This window comes from Rhopilema esculentum, chromosome 5 (assembly GCF_057945365.1).
Source record: "Rhopilema esculentum isolate cy_ngs chromosome 5, ASM5794536v1, whole genome shotgun sequence".
Lineage (NCBI taxonomy): Eukaryota > Metazoa > Cnidaria > Scyphozoa > Rhizostomeae > Rhizostomatidae > Rhopilema > Rhopilema esculentum.
Genome location: NC_142819.1, coordinates 5,061,668 through 5,085,268, shown reverse-complemented (window position 1 = coordinate 5,085,268; position 23,601 = coordinate 5,061,668). Strand labels below are relative to the sequence as shown.

Below are 23,601 nucleotides of genomic sequence, written 5' to 3'. Positions count from 1 at the left end.
AGGGCAGATAAAATTTCAGATTTTAGGTTACGATCCATCTCGCCACTTAGATGCAAGGCTCTTCTGGTTAGTAATCCGAAAAATAAACGGAAAACGGGAAAATTCAGAATGACCCTTCCGACTGTAGATTATCTGAACAAAAACAAATTGTCTTACCTTGTTCAATATTTGCAAAACGAAAAGTGAAATATGGACAATATTCCATTTCTGAAAAAAATGACATTGCTGAGTATTTTAGGAATAAATATAAAAATGATGCTGGCTAAACACCTTCTAAAGAAAACTGCTAAGTGTATTGCAAAGTAGCGTTTCTTTGTTGTTTACTTTAATCAGTTCTCGAAACAAGGAGCAAGTGAATGAGAAGAAGATACAACAGTAAATAGTACCTACCTCTTGGCTGAGGCCCGTGAAATTGTTAAAGTCTTTCATAGCATCTTTCAAACATCTTTTAAAGAGCTGTTGATAAAAACGGATATGTTGTCAAATATCAGTGAAACAAAAATATTTTGTTATGAAGATAAATAGCATACCTTCGAAGAAAATGAATTGATATTTTGGAGTACAGAATTGAAAATTGGCCTTGAAAAAAAATTGCCTTTGTCTCAAAATGTTTGCTTTTTGCAGAGCTATTTTTATACTTTGGCAAGTATAATCCTCCTTTGTTTATCATTGGTGCAGATCTGAGAAATTGACAATGAAGCCACCATTAACATTTTTATAGCTTTAAAGTAGTATCCTTACACAATGTTGAAAACTTTTCACCCGTGAGGAGTATATGGTCTAACCATACTCTTTCTTATTTTCTTTATCGTGAAACGTTTCATATTCTGAATAGGACCCAAAAAACCAGACAGGGAGCAGGGGTGTGTGCACTGACTGTGAAAATAAGAGTGTGTTTTAATCCCTGTACAGAAATGCAGTTATCTTTTATGCTTGCGAATTGGGGATAATCTGTAGCCTTGCTCATCCCCCTGGCAAATTATGTTATTAGATGAGAATGACACGCGTTTCAATGAAACATCCATTCTGTTTCGCTTTTGCACTCCACCTAGACGCGTCCGTAAAGTGAGGCTGTAGCGAAATAGAGGCACACGGAGTAAGTCTACACTCTACCAATAATTCGGTTTAAGATAAGCACGGAACTTTTTTCAGAAAATTTAGATGTTTCTTCTCTCTTATGATACTAAAGACATAAAACATAAAACATAGGCATGTAGGTATGACAACTAAAGACATATCTATTTAGGTCGTATTACTCTTAGCTGTGGTTTCAACGAGGTTTCTCTTAAAAGTATTGATTAATTTGATTTCCTTAACAATAAGTAATCAATATTAAGTAAATTTTATTCATAATTCCATGTAAATTCTGTACCCTAATTTTATGCTAGTGTGGCGGAGACACTGAGTGCTACGAAGACACGCGATGGAAAATTATATAACCTTTAGTACTAATTGTAGTAACATTACGTGTGTTTTTATTTTGATCGGGATTTGCTTTGTTTATCTCTCGCTGAAAATGCTTTGTAATTAAAAATACATGGTATGATTAAAGGCCCCGTTACACGAATAATACTATCTTGATAATACTATTTTAAGCCCAAGAATTTATTCTTATAATATTCTTCCTTGTATTTCGATGAAGAATTTGTCGAAGAATAATCCATTGCGTCATCACCCTATTGTTTGAATATTCTCGTCGAGATGAAATATGACTTGAATGAATGTACCTTATTCTGTGCTTTGGTATATACGTTAAGCGTCCGACAAAAGTTGAAATGGAAAACAACAGCGACTATACTCAGGGTCTATTCAGAAGATTCCTACAGGAAAGAACTGCAGAAAGCGTGCCCTCAACAGGAGCAACAAGTTATGTCGAAGAGAAAGTATTCTGCTACCTAAACTTTCTCTCTGCAAGGGACACAAATGTAGCGGGGCAGTGATGTGTCCTAGGCTACGTCAATAAATCCGTGGCTCCTTTTCCCAATATCTTTTTAAAAAAAATACATATATCTTTAACGATTTATAATTATAGAACGTTCGAGAACGTTCGATTGTAATATCGTAAGTATGATGTAATCGCGGTAGGTATTTTTTGCAATGACGTAATGATAAGTAGTAGTATAAATAAGGGCCGTGTGCCCGTAGAGGCAGGTGATGTTTTGAGAGTAGAGTTTTAATGGTTCGAGTGATAACTTTTGCTTAGTAGAATTGAAAGGACTATTTTTTTCGTGGACGTGCTGTTGGTTGTTCGAATATCGGATTGCGTTCGAAGCAATATCGAGTTCACAACAGCTAGTTGTTATGTTGTTAGTCGCCTATGAGCCCTAGGGATATACGGTGTTATGAAAATGCCTATATCATTATTATCATTATTATTTTATATAACATTCATACACTTGAAAATTTAACTACCATTTTATTCAGGTTTAAAGGGGAAAATTTGTTAACGTACCGTAACAATTCTTGAAAACATTGAGGCTGGAATCGTTGCCCACCAGTTGCCTAGAATTCGAATTGGAAACAGCTCAGCTTATTATATTCTATAATGGTACATCTATACTTTGACATAGACCTTTCAAAGATTCAGCAGGTTAGCAATAACAAACGTGTTAGCAAAAGTTATTCTGGAAAGGCTACATACATGTTTAGAAACTTTAAACCATTAAAAAATTTTCGAAATAAAAAAGAAATAGAATGAAATTACAGAAAATTCTTAGTGCATCTTGCTCCATTTCTAAAAGTAGGCGACCAAATTCTGTTACAAAATTCTTTCGTTTATCTTGCTGCACCAAAAGGGAAATTTCTGGAATGAGTAGGAACACTCGGCATGCCTCTAAATCTGGAGGTCGCTTAGGTAAACTTTCTAGAAGTGTCATTGCACATTCGTCGACCTAAAAGATGAAAAAGTTGCAGTTTCTTCCGATGATTTTAAACGGATGACTGAAATGTGAGAATTTCATGTTGTTCCATTTTCAATGGCTAACTCACTTATAAGGCATTTACTATGATATTCCTTTCATTATTTCCTGTTTAGGTATGATATCATTATTTCATTAAACTTCACGGAATATAGGCAACACAGGAGAAATACAATCGATACAATCGAAAGCCCTACAAATTTCAGTAAAAGCAGGCTATCACATTCAGTGTTGAAAACCTCCCCTTCCTGCTCGTCCATCCTGTAGCTTTTGCAGCTTCTGAAATCGCCGAGACGTTTTCTGATAATTAGAGTAAACTTAATAAAAGACGGTAATGTATATTAACCTTTTTCCTTATTGCTTCATTCCCTTTTAACTTAAAAATTAGCGCTCTGAGAAAAAAATCTGTTTCTTCGTTATTTGTACTGGTTGTGTCCAAGCCAGGGTTTTTCAGAGTCGTCACTTCATGTGTATTCCTGAAATGAAAGAGCAAAATTGAATTCATTAGTGGCATATATTCAGCAGGGTGCGGTGGGTGCACGTGCACCTGTCGTATTTTGCAACAGGTTCATTTTCATGAACAAAGAACGTATACAGTATCATACATTTATGTAATAGGCATCTTAAGCAAATAGCATTTAATTTTTTTTGAAGCTATATTAGCTATCGATTAACTAGTTCCCATCGCAGTAAAAAGATTTTAATTGACTTTTAAGAAATAAAATGATAAATATCTAATATGGAATTTTCATCTGTGTCTATCATTTTCGTCTGACACTACCGTTTTGAAATTTACTAATTGAAATTTTCCATGTCGTTAAGCAGCTCAGTGTGTTTATCAGTTTTAAAGATGTGGTATATAGGCAGCAGTAACAAGGGCGTGGCACTCGAAAATTTCGGTTAAAGCGTTGCCCAGTTTTGCACACGTCAAAAAATCCTAGATCAGCCACTGGAAAATCTCTTTTAGAAACCTGAGAATATCATATTGGAAAAAATTTAAGGCTGATAGAGTGTGAAAATGTAATGACGTCACGAAAATTTATAGCATAAGGCATTCCTTAATGTAGAAAAACATTTTAATTTGGACAATATAGGCTGAGTTGTAGATAACAGGGCACAGGCTCTGTATGAAACTACAATTATTTGCAATATGTTCCTCAAAGGCGGAACCAAACAAAAGCTAATGGCTGCTCTGTGTATATCTTGGCCAATTTGTAGCCGATTTAAAATTTCAAAAGTTTTAAATTCTAAAGATTCTAAAGTAAATTTTTATGACATCAACTCTTTGGCCTAATGTTTATAAATCAGAAAGGCAGCAGCATATTTGAAAACCAGGTCCTGGAGTTAATGATCAATATAGGAATCAGAAGCAATACTTGATACCCAGCAAACCATGTTATACCAGATATCCAGCCGATCATGCTACAAAAGGAATCGATCCACTTCTTTTTAAGCCAAATTTTGATAAAAACAAGTTGGAACAAGAGCATGGCCAGTTTTCGATGTGTTTGGCTCGTGTGATTAATGGTGCTTTTGCTTGCTTCGTAATGGCTTATTTCGAATAAAAATTCTTATCATTCTCCGTTAAAATAACTGCAAAACATTTCAATCCTAGAAAAAGCTGCATCTCTGTAAACACTAGTTTTTTGTAAAATAAAACTAAGCTCGGGATTTTCAATTTTTTGCTAACTTCATTTTTTGCTAAGTTTCTTAAAGCTTTCGTAAATACCAAATACCAAAAAGCTACTTTTTAGCAACACAATAATACAACATGAGACAACACTCAGAATATCACAGGGAGCTCTTCTTTCTATTTATCCTTGTTAGTTGAAAAGGAAATGTGTGTCTGATTGACGAAACTAATCAGTTCCACTCCTGAAGAAAGATTTTTGAGCAGCTTCTCGGGGTTGAGTGGGATCAGTATTATGCTTTCTTAGTTTTTCATCTTAGGGCTAGGCTTTTTATGAGGTTGCTGGTGCAATCATAAGAATAAAGGAAGCCACAGAGACCCTAAGCAGTAAAGGTTCTGAGATCTAGTGTGAGTTAAGAACAGTCAGCCAATAGCAAAAATCTCTCTTTTTCCGTTTTTTTGCTTTACACATCGCTAAATGAGCGTATTGTAAATCCTCCTCTCCAACAAAAACGTATTTTGCCATTGAAATAAACAAACTTTAACAAGAGAAAATAGCACTCTATCCATTTTTACATAAAATCAGATTGGAGAATTGGTGAATGAGCAAGCAAGCAAATGAACAGCTATGTACTTGCTACTAGAAGGAGAATCATTAGTACGGGTTTAAATAAACGTACGGGTTCAAGAACGAGCCATTGAGACAAGACGGCGAAGTGAAAACTGTTCCAATGATGTCAAGAGTATGCTTTTGTTTCTCCTCATTTGAACCATTCTTACAGTCACTTATCAATTTGTTGATATTTGCTTCGTCAAGAAAAAATGTTGACATTTCCATCAGGTGTCTTTGACGATGGTCAATAGGACTAGCATCACCCTGGGAAGAAGGTAAACATACGCTAAAGTCTCGGCTATGATTTAGGGAAAAAGAAAGCATTTAGGGAAAAATAAAGATGAATAATTTATCTCTTTACATAAGAAACGAAGAGGATTTTATTCCACCCCAATAGTCTTCCTAATATAAAATATTTTGAACTCTAGCATCGCTGATACAAATAGTTCTGAGAAAATCATGGAAAAAATACAACATTAGAAACGGAACTAAACTGAGAAGTTAAGATCTTGTAAATAGTTGCCTCGAATCGGCCTTGGATAAAATATGTGCATGAACCACCAACAAAGCTTGTGAAATCATTGCTGCAAATACTCCGAATAATTTGAGTCCAGAGCTCGTTATTTCTTGGAAAATTAGTCAAATCTTTCTTATTGCTTTTAATAATGCAGTGCAAACAAATGTGACCACATGAAATAATAGGTATTAAAGATACCCAGTCAACTATAAATAATACCCTAGGCCGACTTTTTCTGCATCGCATTATTTTAGCGATTTGGCAAATAGGAGTTTTTTGCTAAATGAAAGTTACGAAAAATTTAATTCGCTTATGATTTTCCGAATCTACCATTTTCCCCTCGCTAATGAAACTGGCATTCGCTAAATTAAGATTGTGCTAATTCCGTGCCTGTCGATTAACGCTAAATCCAACTAACGCAAAAAAGTCAACCTAAGGTATAGTGGACTGGGCATCTTTGTTAACTGAAATTTCATTTTTCTTGACTTCAACACTTACCTTCTCCTTCAAGATCACAAAACTTTGATTCCCTCCAGTAAACAGCCTGTATACCACAAACAGACTGTATACCGCAAAATTATTCACATCTGTACAGTAGGCCTCCTCATTACGATTCGTGGTCCACATTCCAGGTACAACTGTTGGCGTATTAGCTTGCTCTTCCATTGTTCCATTTCCTAGCTGTCCAAATTTGTTCATACCAAATGAGTATACCTTTCCACTGCCTTCCACAAGGGCTAAAGTGTGCCAACTACGAAAAATCATGGAAAATAAAAAAATTAACTATATCTAAATTATGTATTGAGGAATGCTTAGGATTAAAACCCTTTTTGCTCGAAAATTGGTTAGATACACTGTATATTCCAGGGCCGTCGGAAGCGGGTGGCTGCTTTTCTGCGCTATTTCAAATTTTGAGGCACCAGAGGATCATGCGGATAAAACTTGTGTTGCATTTCATTTTCCTAGTTTACGTAGTTTACTTGTGGTCATTATACAACGTTCATACTCTGAAAAGTGTCGGACGAAAAATGTTTGGTATGCTATGTTTCCGGTATTTCGTGTAATCTTCAGGTTTTGCGGTGCAAAGAAGTAATTACTTCTATCTTTAACCAAAAGAGGTACATACATATTCAAAATAAAAAAGGACAATAAATTACCTTCCGCAAGCAATTTGAGACACCTGGTCACCGGACAGTTCTATCACCTGTCACCAAGAAAATGTACAATAAAAAGGTTTATATTGATCTCTCGATGTAACTTCCTTAACAGTTAAACACAAATAGAAATTATAAAAAGAAAATTCACACAAAGGCTTTTACGTTCATTTAGAGTTTACCATCGCTTTCTGCTGTAGTTATTGATTCCAATAAATTGTCTCACTCCAGACCTCGTCGAGCTCAAACAAGGTAAGCAGAATCGGATGAAACAAACAATCAATACTTACCTGTTTTGGTAAGAAGTGATTAAGTGCGCTCCCATGTCCTAACTGACCCTTGCCTCCATATCCGAAACTAAACACTCGGCCAAACTAAAAATTTAGAAAGTAAAATATAAAATGTATAATGACAAATCTAATGGTTTATTGGTAAGTCTTTTGCAGTGCCTGATTGCAACCAACGGTCATTCAAGCCCGCGAATTCACGAGGAGGGGGGGGGGGAGGTGCCAGGGATGGGCTATCAATACAAACTTTAAATTTCCATTCCAACTTTAGCAGCTTTGCTCTGCCGCTAGTACAAATGCTTTCACTGAGTCACACAACAACGTATCTTAGAGGAGTGCGCCAGTACATGCAAAACTTTTACGCACTTTCCTTACGGTGTTTTCTTGCAGATGCTTCTTCAATTACTTGACAATGCCACTCAACTTCCACTTCAATCAACTTCCTTTTTGCAAATAAAATGCCCGTCTCCTTACGAATTTAATGTCTAAAGTAATGAAAATGCTATACAATGCGTTGATTTCGATTTTAAGTCTATATGGAGTTAATGAAGACACAGAGACCAACATACCTTTGTGAGAACAACCGTATGCTCCTCACCACAGCAAACATATGTGATGAATTTAGAACGCAGTGATTTCACTTCTTCTGGTATACTACGTGCTACAAAAATATAATTTGAATTGATATAAAAAAGGGGCTTAGAAAAGATGTTTTCTAAAAAATTAACTTGTGATCAAGTATGGGATACATTGTCTTTCAATGTCCTATATATATATATATATGTGTGTGTTACAAGCTATCATTTAGACCATGTTGCTAAAAAAATTAGAAGGCGGGTTAATGAGCTTCACATATATCAACGCTACTTAAATAAATAACAGATGAACTATCCTTTCTCACAGGAATTCTCATACTAACATCAAAATAAATTATGTCGACCATATTCATTGTATACAATGTGAGCTTTTAAAGCAAGGGTAAAATCCTAAAGCCAAAGGAGAGACGTGTTTCAATTTTGAAAATTCCACCAATGAAAGCTTTCCATTCGAACATTTGCTCACGATACAAGCAAACTGTACTGCAAATATTTCACTAGATAAAAGACAAAACAAACAATTTTCTCGGATCGGAAAACTTTGAAACAAATATTTTGAGACAAATCTAGTGATCCCATGAGCCAGCAGAGCTCTTCAATAAAAAAACTGGAACGATACAATATTTCAGTACCAATGCCAAATTTAACAGCCAAATGTAAATAATTATCAATATAGCTCTAAAAAATGTCTCTCCCCAGGTACAGACAGTTTGATATTACAAAAAGCGGTTTTATTTGACTGTTGCATTGAAGCGATAATGAAAAAATATTTTAAGAGTGTACAAGATTCAAAGACCGTTAAAAGAGAACAGGGTACGAAATTTAGAGACCTGCAAGCTCTAAGCCCAACCAAAAAAGTTGCTAGTACTGATGCCAAAAAAAGTATCTTGTTAATTGGGCTTACCCTTAGATGTTTACTGAGACCTAGATCTGCTGCACACGAAGCTTGTTATTAGAATGTAATTGATCTTTTTCTTAATGTAAAGTGATAAAAAGACAGCAAAGTTTATCTTTACCTTTATCGTCTCCAAGCCCAAGCTGACCAAATCTATTTGAAACGAGATCAAAAAACCCGTTTGAGAATCAAATGATCAAACAAAATACCTCTTATATGCGCTTGATATTACTTTTTATAGCTTTGATTTGTTTGGGACTACAAATAAAAACCGATAGGAAAAAGTCATCATTTATGCTAAGACCCAGATTCATGATCGACAACGGATGTGAAATTTGAACTTTAACATGTACTTTAAAAGCCAATGGGAAATTTACTTCATAGTTGTTTTGCTTTATTGAATGAAACAATCAGATATACGAGGAGAGCCTAATTACATGTCTTTGTAATGAAGTATCCAAAACCTTGTATATCACAAAATTCAAAGTAACAGATTTTCATATTTCCCACGTATAAGGACGAAAAAATGATTTTGAAGCACTTACGAGATCTACCTGAATTATCGGATTTCTTGAAAATTAGTTTCGAGTCGAAGTAAAAATGTTTATCATGAAGTATGATCAAGCTTCGGTCTAGGATAAGGGTTCACAGACCCCAGATACATTGATTTATCCTTATACATTACATAGAATTCCCTTTCACTACGAATCACGGATAAAACTAGAGTTTCACTTTAACTATATAACTTCGCTTTTCACTGCTCAGTTGTAAAGCGTTTCATCATCATCATCATAGAAAAACATTATCAACATATTGCAAATTCTGGTTTGACATCATACGAAATTTTCTTTAGATAGCAACAATTTCTGAAATAGTCAAAAAAGCAGCGAAGAAAATAACAACTTTCACCAGCGGAAAAATGGAGTTAAAAGATGTAGCTAAGGAAAAATTGAAAGTTGACCTAACTGCAGACTACGAACAAACTAACTTGTTTCTGCCCCAGGCAAACAAAGTTCCGGATACAGTTAATGCAAAGCTATGGGATCCTCCAGCAGCAATCATATAAATTGGTAAAGACGATAGAGCGGTTATCTCCTTGGGAACCTCGGTGAAAGAAAAGTCCTTTCCACGTCCAAGCTGTCCATTTTCATTATTTCCCCAAGAGAAAATCTTTCCATCTGCAAAAGTTAAAAAATGAATATATTAAAAACGGAACAATAACAGCTTCAGCTATTCATTACAATACCTCTTTGATTTCATGTTGGAGCGGTCGGCTGTCCATTTTGAAGCTATATTAACTGTGATTCTACTTCAAGCATCCGATTTAAATTCTCTTACGCCATCGTGTTATAAATGGCTAACGTTTAAGCTTTGTCAATTTATTTTCAAAAAGTAGAATGGTTCTATTTCCTGTACGTTTTGTACCTTTCAACAACTCAAGGCCTGGCCTAGCCTGCGACGAAGAAACAACTTTTTCATTCGCAGAAAAATTGTGATCCAGGCTAGATAAGACAAGGAGCCAGCAAGAATTTAACATTCCACGGTCGTCCTTAATCACTCCCTTCACAAACAAACTTCCATTTAAAAATGGGTATTTTTTGAGAAAAAAAATTTTCAAGCCCCCTTACTTTTAGCACCCCCTCCAAACTCATACATCATGAATAGACAAGAATATACACAAAAGGATGCTCAGTAATGACGTTATTCTGTGAACAAAATGCTTTACAGTAATGCTCAGTACTGGCGTTAACGTTGCATCAAGCAAAAGAGCATGCACAAAGCAATGTATGCAGGTTACTTCCTCCATTACTTTTTACACTCTGTGTGTTTGATATTTTAACTAGATCTCCGATAACGAAATTTCAATCACAATAGGTTCACTCTTTAGGTTTTTTTCTTTCATAAAAATCAGCCACAGTTCAATTAACAAAAATCCTAGTTATTTTCATGCTTATGTATGATAAAAATGAATTCAAAACTTCAACAATTTTTAAAAAATATAAAATAATGTTTCATAGAAAGTGAAGACTCTCCTTCTGACTCTTTCCCTACCTCTAAAATTCCACACTTTCTCACTAAAAATTCGAGAGAACTTTCAGTAGTTCCATGGGCAAAACTGTTATTCGCAGATTCGCAGATTCGCAGAAATTGTCCCCATAACTTCTATTCCATCATTGACTATGATTGCATTTCGTTTCGTTACTGGATTTGCAACAAGGTAAGCGGTATCTGGATACGTTATTGTAATAGAATTACGTGTTCGGTTTCAACAACAGAAAAGAGAGGCAATGGCACCAAATACTAAGGCAACCATGGTTAAGATCGAGCAAGCTTATGTGACACGCTTGATATATCATCATCAGCTATTAAATTTTGCAACGACAAAAGCTTCGCTAAATACAGCTTATCTTGAGAACATCCCCAAACATTATCGCATCTTGTTTGTTGTGAAAGGCACGGCTTCAAACTGTCCTGTCCTTTGTAAGCCCAGTTGCGAAACGTTTAAAAAATCAGCAGGCAGTAGTGGGTGGATATGGGCCCTACAAAAAGCGTCTTTTCACTGACCATATAGTCTGAGGGCGGGAGTCTGCAAACCGACTTGCCAGAAAAGAGCATTTTCCTCGACGTGTAAATTCAGACATTAAATATACTGATAGTCCAGCTCCTTTAAGCAACAAATGTTTGTAAACGACCTTGGTAAAGTATTCCAGCTGACAAAGTTACGGTGTTGAACTAAGGTGTTTTACTATCAATGTTCCTCCTGTTATTTCTATAAAAAAGAATGTTTAAAAAACAGTACTTTTCTCAATTTTAAACAGTAATCACTTGGTAGATTGTAGGGCACTGGAAAGTTTTGCTTATAGACAGCAGTGACCACCCTTCGCGATTCCTGCGCTAGAACTGTATGGAGCTTACAGCTCCCCTTATCCTTAGTGCAAGTTTGGTCATGTCGGGGACTCGAATCCTAGAGCTTGGACCTGTAGTCAACGACCCTAACCACTGGGCCATCCTCACACCTCACATTTAAGTATCGTGTTCATTTGACATTTAGTATCTTGTTCTAAATGCTTTATTAAAATATTTTGTACTGAAAAGGAGAAGTTTTGAAAGAGTTACTGATAATTATTGAAGAAAATATCATGCTTTATAATTACTTGATAATAGAGCCAGACAATGGCTTCCTCCACAAGAAACTTGGACAATTTTGGATGATTTTGAGGGATTAAGCGCCTTTATGATCCTGAAATAAAAAACTTCATTATAATTCATACATCGTATTGTAGAGATTTCAGGGGCCTAAATAGCTCATAACAGAGGACTCGATTTTTAAACAGATGAAATAAACTGCTGCAATGAATGGAAAATATCAATGAATAATATTTTGCATGAGATAGTTGAGTGGAAAACGAGATGAATGAAATAGGGACCTGAAAACCTGGGGCAATAAAAACAAACCGCCTTTATGAGGTTATATGAGGTTGACCCCCTTTATGAAACCTCTGCGCCCCTCTTTTCATAAATTGTAGACTTAACGGAATTTTAAGAAAATTTTCATGGATTACAGATAACAGACAATTTCAAAACAGAACAACAGATTTCTCCACACTTGTCAGATGTGGTTTTCTCGAAAGAAAATGCATGAATTACAAAAATTTCATAAAGTTTTATGGAGTTGCATAATTCTTCCCTTGTTGTCTTGAAAAAAGAGACTTAGCCAAATCTTGGTCTTTCTGGTAAGCAGTATCTATCAACAATTTTTGGACACAGAATTTTTGTTGGAGTGATCAGAATGACAGAGTGTAACTGAAAATTGCATGAAATGGCAAATTTCTATCCCCCTTGATGACCCCCACATACAGTAGGACCTGCTTATAGTTGTTGCTTTTAAAGTTGTGACTGTAAGCTGCAGTGTAACTTTGAGCAGAGTAACTGTATTCTACTGATAAGCAGGGTATACTGTATTCTGAAAAGTCCACTTTCTGAAAATACTGGTTGAATGGTTTCACAAACCTTGGTCTTTCACTGAATTTCTTGCCTTGTAATCTATAGCCCAACTGCCCTTTATCATTTGAACCAAAAGAATAAAGTTGATTATCTGCATTCAGAACAATTGTAAATGCTTCTCCACAGGCAACCAATTTGATAATTTGGGTCTCCAGAATATTTAATTTTTCTAGAAGCAAAATAAATAAAATTTATCTTAAAGCCTGTCACATCAGTTGACAATTCAGGGTTGACAATAGGTTTAGTAGCAAATAAAAATTCAAGAAAACATTGTGAAGTAGTCATGCCTTGTCATTGCCTTTTGTTTAGAATCAAATCAATGAGAATTTAAATTATGTCCATCAAAATTTATAGTAGTTCCTTTAACTTTATAATGACGTTAATGATAATTGTGATGTTGAATCATGGTGATGGGTCTGCATGCCATTAGACTGTTAAAAAAGGGTTTGCATGCAAAACATTTTGTTAAAACGACTTGTTATGCACAATATCTCATTGAGAAAACTTTTTTCACTTCCCATCATTTAAATTGAGAAAGTGATAATGAATTAAGTGCAATGATGGCTGCATCCAAACTGGAAGAGTAATTAGTAACAGAAAACCTGCTGCCCCTAATACTCAATTTCATGGGCAGTCTTTGAATACCAATTGACAAATTTCTTAGAAATAACTGTAACGATGATTTGTTTTCTTAGAAAACAAGAAAATCTGGCAACAAGGGAATACCCCTAGATCATTAAAAAATGTTTCTTGCCATTAGCATTTCTGTAAATACACATTTAGATATACAAAAGTCAATGTTATCATGAATTTACTGATCAATCATTATCAAGCTTTTAAAATTTGAAAGAAGCACCAGTTTCGTAGATAGTAAAAATAAGCATAAAATCTGACAATATCATAGAAAGAAAATTCTATGAAGGTTGATGTTTGTGTATGGTTGGGAAATGACTAACATTTTTACATTCATCAAAGCCAGAAAATAAAAGAATTACGTTGTAAACCGGCTACACTATTCAACTCGATGTGAGGCAAAATTAGTTTGCCTCGCATTGACTAGATTAAGATATGCAGCAAAAACAAGAGCACGAACCTGGCCCTGATCCACGCTTTTCGTGACCTAGTTGTTTCGATTCATTAGAGCCAGCAGAGTAAACTTGACCGTCTTCCAGCAAAATGACTGTATGTTGTTTTCCACAAGCGATATCTATGACGGGAGCCCGAGCACGTTCCCTTTGAAATGCAGTCACAACTGTTGGTACCCGGATATTCTTTTCTCCGCTGCTATCATCAATGCCTAATTCTCCAGAGGCAGATCTTCCCCAAGATAAGATTATTTGGCCAGGCCGAGACTCTCCCGAGTCAACCTCCATGGGTTCCATTTTACCTGCCTGAGGAAAAAACCAGAGGCAACTGGCAACCTTGTGAACTCTACAGTTTAACCAGGCGACTAGCTTGGAGATGGGGATTTCCCATCGTTACCGAACTTTACGTACGATCGACAAAAGTAAAAATAGATTATGCGATTGGCAAAAAATGAAAATACCTGATAATTAGAAAACTGTTATATTTTTCTAATTACTCCAATTTTCATTTTTGGACGAATGGGGAAATTCAATGGTACAAACCCAGTGTACAAGTCACGTTTGGTGCAACCTTGCTTGGTTCCTCTACTTGTTCAACAACAAGGCAACAGCAACATCATAAACACAGGTTGGATCGAGGCCAATCAAAAATGCTTGCCAATAACATTGATTAGAAGATAGAAGAAACCAGTGGAAAAAAGGCTATTATGTCGACACAGAAAATGCAGGATAACTTTTTCTACCTCGTTTCTGAAGGCAGAAAGTTTATAAGCAGCGACTGGCAACTTCAAGCTTCTGCGATTGGCCTAGTCGTGTTTGCCGTCTTGGTGTTGCTTATAAATTGTGAATGGAATAAACACAAAGCAAACTTAATGAATTTAGATTTAGACAGAGAAATCCTTCAAGCACGTACTCCATCTAGTGATAAGCTTTTGAAAGTGGATTCATTTAATAAATATGATTATGACAGAATACAATTTCCCGATGAAGATCCGTTGACATTCGTCAAGAAAAGAAGTTGATGATAAAATCTCTTGCCACACACAACGAAGAACAATTTCTAATATCTATAGCCGTTTTAGCCTTTTAGGCGATACCTGTTGAACAGTATAACATTAACAGCTCAGTATTATTTTGAATAACATTAAATACAATTTGATGAAGTTAGCAACACAAAGCTTACTGGTCTATGAGCCATTATTTCCATTAATATAAACACAACATCGCAAAAACAGAGCACTAAAATGAATTTTAAATCGTCTGGATCTAGAGTTGACGTAAGGAAGGAACATATTACACCAATTTTTTATAAGAAACTAAGATCCGGTGCTGGTAGGCAGTTTCTTCAAATTTCTGGCCATTTTGCTATTAAAAGATTGTTTCGAGTCTCAACTCGGAAAATTAAAACTGCAAATTATAAAAGTTTCTTAGTTTTTTTCAATTTGGGTAGGATTGTTTCTTAACTTTTGAAAAATTGAGCCTACCGTTTCTTATAATCTGTTTCTTGTAAAAAAATGAGTGTAGTTAAAAACTAATAGAGAGTAGAGCATCCTCAAATGTTTTGCAATGTTGTATTGGCTGCCAACTGAGGCCGCTCTTACACAGTCAGACTTTATTGAATTCAATTAAAGAAAACATGAGGCCATAAAAATGAAGAAAGCGAACTTATCATTGCTGAATACGAGAAAAGGAAGAGCTTGGTTATCCATTCTTCCAATAAAAACAGAAAAGAGTGGTAAGCTAGTTTGGATCAACTTTTATCCAAATTGGGCATCACATGTTCCAAAAACAGGACATTGCTTCAGCCATTCTTTTGTCAATTTTGTATGTTTTCTTCTATTATTTCTTTGTCTTTTTAAAAAACAGTGCTATATTTACTGCACTTGAAGCACCTAGCTCCTTAATTTTATGAACAAAATTTGGTGATTTGACAAAGTCTGATCATGTAAAAAGGGCTTACGATTCATCAAATCTGAAGCAATTCTAGATTCAGCATAATCAAATGTGACAAAACATAATTTTTCCTTGATTTACTTTTATTGCTAAATCTTATTGATTGGCAATAGGAAAGTCATTTTAACATATGATTTTGTCACAAATATATCTTTAAAATATCTAGCATTACATCTTAGCTAAGAAGATGTTGTTTTGTATGAAGCAATAATGCCATTTTAGAACAATTTTGGCCCACTTATCTATGCAAAGCTATTTTTAGCTTTCAGCATAGTTTTAACAGAATTGAGTCATGCTAAATAGACCTTCTCTATAGGGGGTCATTTGGTTTTTGCGTGATCACTGCAGTTTCATGTGATATTGGCATCCATTGTTAAGAACAAAAAAGCGTGTGGTCCAAAAATTTCTTCACATCTTCAGTGCCAATTCTGCCTGGCGGCGGCCCTGATCTTGCCAAATAATACAACATCACTGCAAATCCACACAGGCATCCAAGTAACAACATGTATCAATCTTTTGACATGAATTGGTTTTGCAATATACTTTTTCTTTGCCAGATAAGCTTAATTAAGTTATTAACAATACATTTTAACATGTTTTAGAGATGCCCCGATAAATTTACGATTCTTACAACAACCCTCATTAAAGTATTATTTGAGGGAAAGAAGATACGAGAAAACTTTTTCCCCATAAAAGTCGGCTTACTATGAAGGCCATAAGATGAACTTGTTATGTAGAAGGCCAGCTATGAAACTATACAAGTGTAGATTGTGTTTCTTTGCAGAAGCATACCCTGATTACTTCTTTGATGGTACTGGTACGAGAAAGGAAATAACCCAGTTTCTTCAAGTATGCGATTAAAAAAAGGAGAACTTAATCTTGAGAATAGAAAAGCCAGCAGGGTAGTTTCCTCCATTGGCGTGGAAAGGAGACATAAAGGCTGGCATTATAGTTGCAAAGAACTAATCATCAGCACCTTTTCCAAATTTAATAATTTATTGTTAGAAACATTTTCTGAATTATGAATCAGAAACTCATCATAATGGCCTCAAATTGTGTTTTAGATATTAATGGGTGGATTCAAACAGTTTTGAAGAATATCATTTTTGAAGGAATATCACTGATCCTGTGATCAAAAGTTTGGTAAAAATAACTCGAAGGCAGCAAATATTTCCAACTTAAAAAATTCATACTAAAACTTGAAACTTCTTTTCATATCTTAGACCAGGGCTGTCAATAGCTATTGTGCTAAAGGGGGGATGCTCAGATGCCATTTGCCGACAAAGTGGGTGAGCCATCCTTTATTTGCAGACGAACAGCGATGCAGTTCGTGGAGGTCTCAGGGGGGTGCAGTCCCCCTTGTTAAGATTTTTGAAAAAAGAAGTGGGGCTCAGCCTCCTTCATCAGTTGTGCTTGGATACATGTTACACATGTGTTACATGATATGGAATCATGTAATACAAAGAAAGCTATGAAGAATTGTTACTTTGCCACAGGTCAGCAATTGACGACTAAACCAGGCACCAGGCTTTAGCCACTTTTTTAAAAAAAACAAACTACTAAAAAAACAAACTCTTTTTATACGGTTTTAGCCCCCCTCCCCCACTTTTTTATACCCCCACTTTCTTCAACGCTCCACGGTGCCTGTAAACTAGGAAGGGAAAAGAGAAACAACTGACAGATTTCAACACATTGCAAGCTTTATATGAGTGAAAATGTACACAAAGTTTGACATATATAGATAAGAAATTATTGAAAGATTTCTTACCGAGTAAGTTCAGTTTCAGTTTTGCACAGACTGTTTTTGTTGCAATAAGGAATGGGGTTAATTTCCTGATCAACAACTGTTTGCTTTTATTTTACTCTGCCTTGCCTCCTTTTAATATCTGATGCACTACACACTTTTTTCAAAAACAATACAGTTTTTGCCGACACCTAATGTTCTTATTTTTTGGATAATTTCAGGCCCGGCTGTTCTTAGTGTTGTTATTTCAAAATTGATTTTCATATCTGCAAAATATGAATACTTTTTAAGACTACTGAATAACAGTTCTGCATGGCATTTTTAGTAGCACTGTTCATTAGCTGATTAAATCTACCCTGCTTTGTTAACACGAGAGAAAATGTGTCAATTCAAAATCCAACCAATGGCTAGGGGCTTCACTTGAGGGGGGTATGGGGGTTCACCCCCCCCCCAACTACGCGAAAGTAGGACCTTTTCGCAGGGTAAACTGATTTTGGCAGGGCAAATGTTTTCTACCAACGGATCTGTTTTGTTGTTTTTCTTATGTAACTGTAATAAGAATGTAGGTTACGCTTTTAATTTGTCTACTCCAATATTAAAATGATACAGACTACCAGTGACACGAAGTAGAAATTGCCAGCGTGATCTTGGGCTGGGTAGAAGAGATTTCTAAAATGATTCTGATTTCCTTTCACCTTAAGTGTTACACCAATTTCTATGGTTACACCCTTAGTTGATATCTGTGTCTTATCTAAAAACCATACTAAAAAGACAAGCACCGCTTGCCAGAAAACTAAGACACTGTAAACGGGGCTGTTTTGGTCAAAATTTGATGGAATAGTTTTGCATATTTGGGTCTACATTTGCTTTGACTGTAACCAGAAGCGTGACTTTAAGAAGGGAGTCGATTATATACTGTTTTTATATCTACTTTTGTGGATGATATAGGGTTTATTGTATAAATTTTTGTAGGTTTTCAAGCTTGTGTTTGCCAGATGAAGATTATGTCATCGATGAATCCTTTCCAAAATATTTGACTACGCCCCATTGCTCAAGATATGATGTTTTATTGTTGTCGTGAATATGTTGGCATAATTTGGACCAAAGGGTTTCCCCATTGCGGTGCATTTAATGAAATAAAATTTACCATTACACTCTTCTTTACAAGAGCCAGTAAATTGAAGTTCAGGCTGGTTGTTCTTAATTTTTTCGAAAATCTGAGGCTGGACTGTTCTTAATTTGCTCTTAAATTTATAGGGTATGAGCAGTGCTATTGCTAGCTTTTCGCTCTAGGGAGGTGTCCAGGCCTTATTTGCCAACAAAGTGCGTGAGAAAACCTTCATTTGCCGCTATGTTTGAATATTCACCGAAGAAGCGTCCCAAGATGGCAAAAAACTTCTCGTTTTTGAGATGAAACATTGTTCAAAGTTACATTTTACAGTAACTCAGCCTCAGCTTGTTCTTAATTTGTTCTCAACTTTTGAAGCTCGTGTTCTTATAAAAGTGTTTTTATAAAAAGAGAGTGTAAAGGCAGTATAATTTTGTTTGAGAATAAAAATCACCGTCTGTTCAATTTTACATGCAGCATGGTTTTTTCCCCATAATGATTTTTGATGACAATGAGGGAAGCTTTGATACCCTCATCTTGTGAAATGCTTTTTTCTGCAGGTTAAATATGCAGCCACGCCCCTGTCAATGGGTCATTATTATTAAAAAGAAAGTTCTTCCTTATCGACACGACATGGGCTCCGACAAAGGTTGAAAAGTGGGGGGGGCCAAAGGAAATTTAACACCCATAACAAAAGATTTTGAAAAGAACTATATTGTTTTGCAAAAAAGTGGGGGCCCTCCGGCCCCCCCTTCGTCGGAGGCCCTGCACAAAGGTCATACTTGTCACCATCGTCCAAAGAAGACTTGACCCCAGGCCTCTGTGAAAAGGGTCGAAGGTTATCGGGACAATCTGGCGAGAGTTCTCTGACGCATGGTTTCAAAATGGCTCCCCAACCTGACGTGGTCGTGAAAGTTGAAAAGGGAAAAGGAAGTACGGCTGGTGCAGAATTAATCAGACCGGGAAATGTACAGAAGAAAGGAGTAAATGCTATCCTTCTTGGGCCACCTGGAGCAGGGAAGGGTACCCAGGTACAAAATACAGATGCCTTGCGATTGAGTCTATATTATTCTACTGATTAGCTGTTAAATGGGCCTATAGTAATATATGGGCAAATATGGTTTTAAACCACTGCCAATTTTTGTTCCCAAGAAGGAGTTAGCGAGAACCAAGTAAATCAGACAGCTGTTTCTCAAAGGCAGAAGAAGAATTAGTTTAAGGGACTTCCCTGGATATGGAATGATCATACTTGAAAAATGGTAGCATAAGGATGGAAATTATGTCCTTCGTAGCTTCCATTTCTTGCGTGGCTGGTCTTTCGTTTACAAATTTCTTCACCATCGACTGTTATTGATTCCGGGAAGATGAAATTTTGTTCATTATCTATAATAAATCGCAAACTAAACAAGGCCGTTGTGTTATTATCGAAACTGGGCCACTTAGTAGTAATTTGGTAAGACCCTCAAATCGACTGGACCACCTGTCAGGCATTTATGGGAGTACCCCCCTAAGTTCTGCAGAGTATGCCAGTCTAAAGTGTATGGCCGATGCATGCACAAGGTCAGTATAGCTCTGCATGCCAAAATCTAAAATTGCACACCAAACTTGAATAGAATTATCAGACGAAAAAAACCATTTGAACACCATATGATATAGATGAAAGAAGGTTTGAATGCAGAAAATATATCAGAAATGTGTATCAAAAATATAGTTGTCCAATCAGTACCACATGCCTGATTGATTGGCTGATTAGACAACTACACTGGTCAACTATACTTGTATTTGATTGGTTCGATCATAAGACAACTACACTGATTGGCCTATTTCAATCCACAACTGGGTATATATTTTTCATCTTGTTCTTTTGGACCCTTATTCTGGTGTTTTATACTATTGAGGAGTGTCAGGTGGAAAAGCTTTTTGTATGTTGTATAATGTTTTCTTTTCTCAAAGTCATTTTCAAAAATTATATATATATTTATGACATCATCTGTTAGCCCCTCTTTCAGAACTTAAAGAAGTAAAGAGACATTAGTTAAATGCCGATAGAATACTTAGACACTATTTTCAGTGTGCATCCACTTGCAATATGTATTAAAGTGGTATCTTTTTCATCACATTTCAGGCCCCAAAATTAGCAAAGGAATACTGTGCCTGCCATCTTGCAACAGGTAATATTTCAGAAGCATGATCTCAAGAGACCCCATAAAGGATTTCATAATGTTTTCAAACTTCATGCAACTTTATATTAAAAGCTTTTTACAGATGACTACGACAGACCCATAGACACTTGGGGGCAAGGGGGGCAATGCCCCCAATAATTTGCAATAATTGTGCTTGAAGATCTTGTAAGCGCAGCTTGAAAGCAGGTATATATAGAAAAAGCTAAATTTCTATCGATGCCCCCTCCAATCCAATTTAGCTGTCTATGTGCCTGCTATGATGATAGGATCCACTTGTAGGATATTTTATATGAGAAAAATTTTGATTTAACTAAAAATCTGTATAGCAAATTCTTTAGTAGCTATTCCTTTGTATTATTAAATATATATAATTTTTACCAAATTTAATTACAAATTTTCTGAGAGCTATTGCTTTATTGAAAAACTTTTTAGAATAATTGATACCTTTGAAACCTTTAAAGGGCATATATTGCATTAGCAGTTGGCTAATTCACAAAAGCGTTTGGAGTGGAATTCCATTGTTTTGTGACTTTTAATTTCTTTTTAAATAATTTTTACTGCCATAGAAAATCACCCTTGATTTCATGCTTTGTACTAAACAAAAGAGATAATTGTATTGCATTAGTCAATCATATTCATGACACATGCCCTTTAAATGCCACATTCTATGGTACCCTTCAGGTGACATGTTAAGAGCTGTTGTTGCATCAGGTTCCATGCTTGGAAAGACAGTGAAACAAGTTATGGATGCTGGAAAGGTAAGGATATTTGCATTCTATCATTTTAGAAATTTCACAAATTCTCATACCATAGCATTCTTAAAAGTAGTTATGTTTTCATAACCATAATAGGTAAAAGAAAACCTGATGTTCACAAATATGTCAAGGGAAAACTGGCAAGCATAAAACTACGTTGCTGCCCCCTATAGTAGTAAAATACTTTAATGATGGGAATCACATCAAAATTTCACCAAATCACAAAACAAGGCATCGATTAAGCAAATTTTAGTTTCAAGTCTATCATTCATTTTGATTGTAACTTTACTATTTGGTGGGGTACCCATGTGACAAATGGCCGCCCCTTTTGCTTGATTTTCTGTCATAGTTTCATTGAGGTAACACTGCATTAGGAAAAAGCATGGATAACCTCTGTGATCCATGGTTATATCAATCAAATAAAGACAAGTATATGTCTTTAAAATCAACTATATATGTTTATCACCTTGCATTGACTGCATGGTGAAATCCTGTTGATGTGTTTGCAATAAAAGATATTTTCTTTAGTTGGTCAGTGATGAACTTGTTGTCCAAATGATTGATGAAAGCCTAGCAAAACCAGAATGTAAAAATGGATTCTTATTGGATGGATTTCCAAGGAATGTCACCCAGGCAGAGAAGGTAAGATTGCCTCTAGATTAGGATTACTTGTTTCATAATGGGCTCTTTAATTCTATTGTTATAAGTTTTGTAATTAATCTCCTATGTAGAAATACAGTTAAAAGCTGCAAAAGGATTTATATTTGTTACTTGTGCCTTTTATGAAGAATGCCTTTATCCTAAATTCATGCATTTATAATTGTATGAGAATATGATTGTTTATTTTATTCCATCTTATGGAAAATATGTTATCAATGTGTAAATGAATGAATTTAACAAAATTAGGTCAAATTGGCAAAATACTGTGCAATTGTTGGCATTTTATTAATAATATTTGCCACAAAGCCTCTGATATTCAGCTGTTGCATGGTTCCTCTAAACCTGTTTTGTTATATTTTTACAGCTTGATGAATTGCTAGAAAAGAGGAAGACTTCATTGGATTCTGTTATTGAATTTGGAATAGATGATGAATTGCTTGTAAAAAGAATCACTGGAAGGTATTTTGCTCTAATATTAATGTATACTTGTTTATAATACTTTATGATAGCATGCAAGGAAATTCTTTATTTCATTTTTTATGTTTGTCTATAAATTGTTAATGGCTGTTCATGTTTCATTTTTGATACAGTAATATTTGATAATCATGATAATACTTCTGTTTGTAACAGGTTGCTGCATCGAGCGAGTGGTAGAACATACCACACAGAATTCAATCCTCCAAAAGTAGAGATGAAGGATGATGTAAGTTGCTTGCAGTATGTTTGCTTTCAACTAGTGCATTAAAGCAACCTCCTTTAAACTATGTTGGACCAACACATTTAAGTATACCAACAATTGATGCTTTGGTTATCTTGCTGGATTTTACCCTTCCATTTACTTATCAAATAAGCTATTTTTGTAAATCTTTATCAAATTTGATAAGGTCTAATGATAATAAGATATTATTTTATGTATAAGATGAGGAATAGCACATTGTGAATATGTGATTATATTCCCATTAAGGTCTAGACAGGACCACATATAGTAATTTTAGTTTGAATTATATACTTTTAGCATTCAATAGTTACCTGGGTATATTCAGCTCCCTCATTCCTCAGGTCTTATTTCAAATTGTTGTCATGTCTACATTTGATATTCAGATTTTGCATTTTCCTTAAAAAAGAACCTTCTTTGATCTGTTGGCAATCTTGCAGTCAGGGAGTTTTTCCTGTTTAAATAGGTTACTGGGGAGCCACTGGTAAGGCGCTCTGATGACAATGAAGAAACACTGCGTAAACGTCTGGTCACTTATCATGCTCAGACATCACCTCTTGTCGACTATTACAAGAAGCGCAATCTTCACACAAGAGTAAATGCATCATTGGCACCCAACTTGGTTTTTGCAAGTATTCAAGCTGCATTTGGTGCTGCCAGGTCACAACAAGCAGCTTAGGACTGAAATGATTTTTATAATTAACACTATCTCTGCTCTGCTGATTCATGAATTAATCAAATTGAATCCATTTGTGTCGTTTCTACATTTGTCTGTTAATTCAT

General features: G+C 35.4%; 2 protein-coding genes across 2 annotated transcripts in view; one reads left to right on the top strand and one right to left on the bottom strand.

The window, feature by feature from the left end:
• LOC135689965 (putative E3 ubiquitin-protein ligase HERC3) overlaps window positions 1-16,560 on the bottom strand; it is a 39,305-nt gene extending 22,745 nt beyond the window's left edge. Inside the window, exons 1-15 of the mRNA XM_065207335.2 lie at window positions 13,709-16,560; window positions 12,622-12,784; window positions 11,766-11,851; window positions 9,599-9,788; window positions 8,732-8,763; window positions 7,689-7,780; window positions 7,123-7,206; window positions 6,836-6,882; window positions 6,177-6,429; window positions 5,229-5,425; window positions 3,265-3,394; window positions 2,705-2,891; window positions 2,453-2,502; window positions 391-456; window positions 157-207 (exon numbers count right to left, since the gene is read on the bottom strand). Coding sequence (XP_065063407.2) covers window positions 157-207; window positions 391-456; window positions 2,453-2,502; window positions 2,705-2,891; window positions 3,265-3,394; window positions 5,229-5,425; window positions 6,177-6,429; window positions 6,836-6,882; window positions 7,123-7,206; window positions 7,689-7,780; window positions 8,732-8,763; window positions 9,599-9,788; window positions 11,766-11,851; window positions 12,622-12,784; window positions 13,709-13,997 — 1,917 coding nt within the window. The 5' untranslated portion in view covers window positions 13,998-16,560. The remainder of the gene's footprint in view (window positions 1-156; window positions 208-390; window positions 457-2,452; window positions 2,503-2,704; window positions 2,892-3,264; window positions 3,395-5,228; window positions 5,426-6,176; window positions 6,430-6,835; window positions 6,883-7,122; window positions 7,207-7,688; window positions 7,781-8,731; window positions 8,764-9,598; window positions 9,789-11,765; window positions 11,852-12,621; window positions 12,785-13,708) is intronic.
• Window positions 16,561-19,342: 2,782 nt separating this feature from the next.
• LOC135689973 (adenylate kinase 2, mitochondrial) lies at window positions 19,343-23,563 on the top strand. Its single transcript, XM_065207343.2, has 7 exons — window positions 19,343-19,536; window positions 20,631-20,676; window positions 21,370-21,446; window positions 21,972-22,085; window positions 22,468-22,562; window positions 22,734-22,806; window positions 23,285-23,563. Exons 1-7 carry the CDS (start codon window positions 19,390-19,392, stop codon window positions 23,495-23,497), a joined length of 765 nt encoding a protein of 254 aa, XP_065063415.2. The 5' UTR covers window positions 19,343-19,389; the 3' UTR covers window positions 23,498-23,563.
• The last annotated feature ends 38 nt before the right edge of the window (window positions 23,564-23,601 follow it).

Coding starts and splice junctions, on each gene's coding strand:
- LOC135689973 (XM_065207343.2), top strand. CDS start 19,390: ATGGCTCCCCAACCTGACGTGGTCGTGAAAGTTGAAAAGGGAAAAGGA. Junction 20,677..21,369: donor TGCCTGCCATCTTGCAACAG/GTAATATTTCAG, acceptor GGTACCCTTCAG/GTGACATGTTAAGAGCTGTT. Junction 22,807..23,284: donor AAGTAGAGATGAAGGATGAT/GTAAGTTGCTTG, acceptor CTGTTTAAATAG/GTTACTGGGGAGCCACTGGT.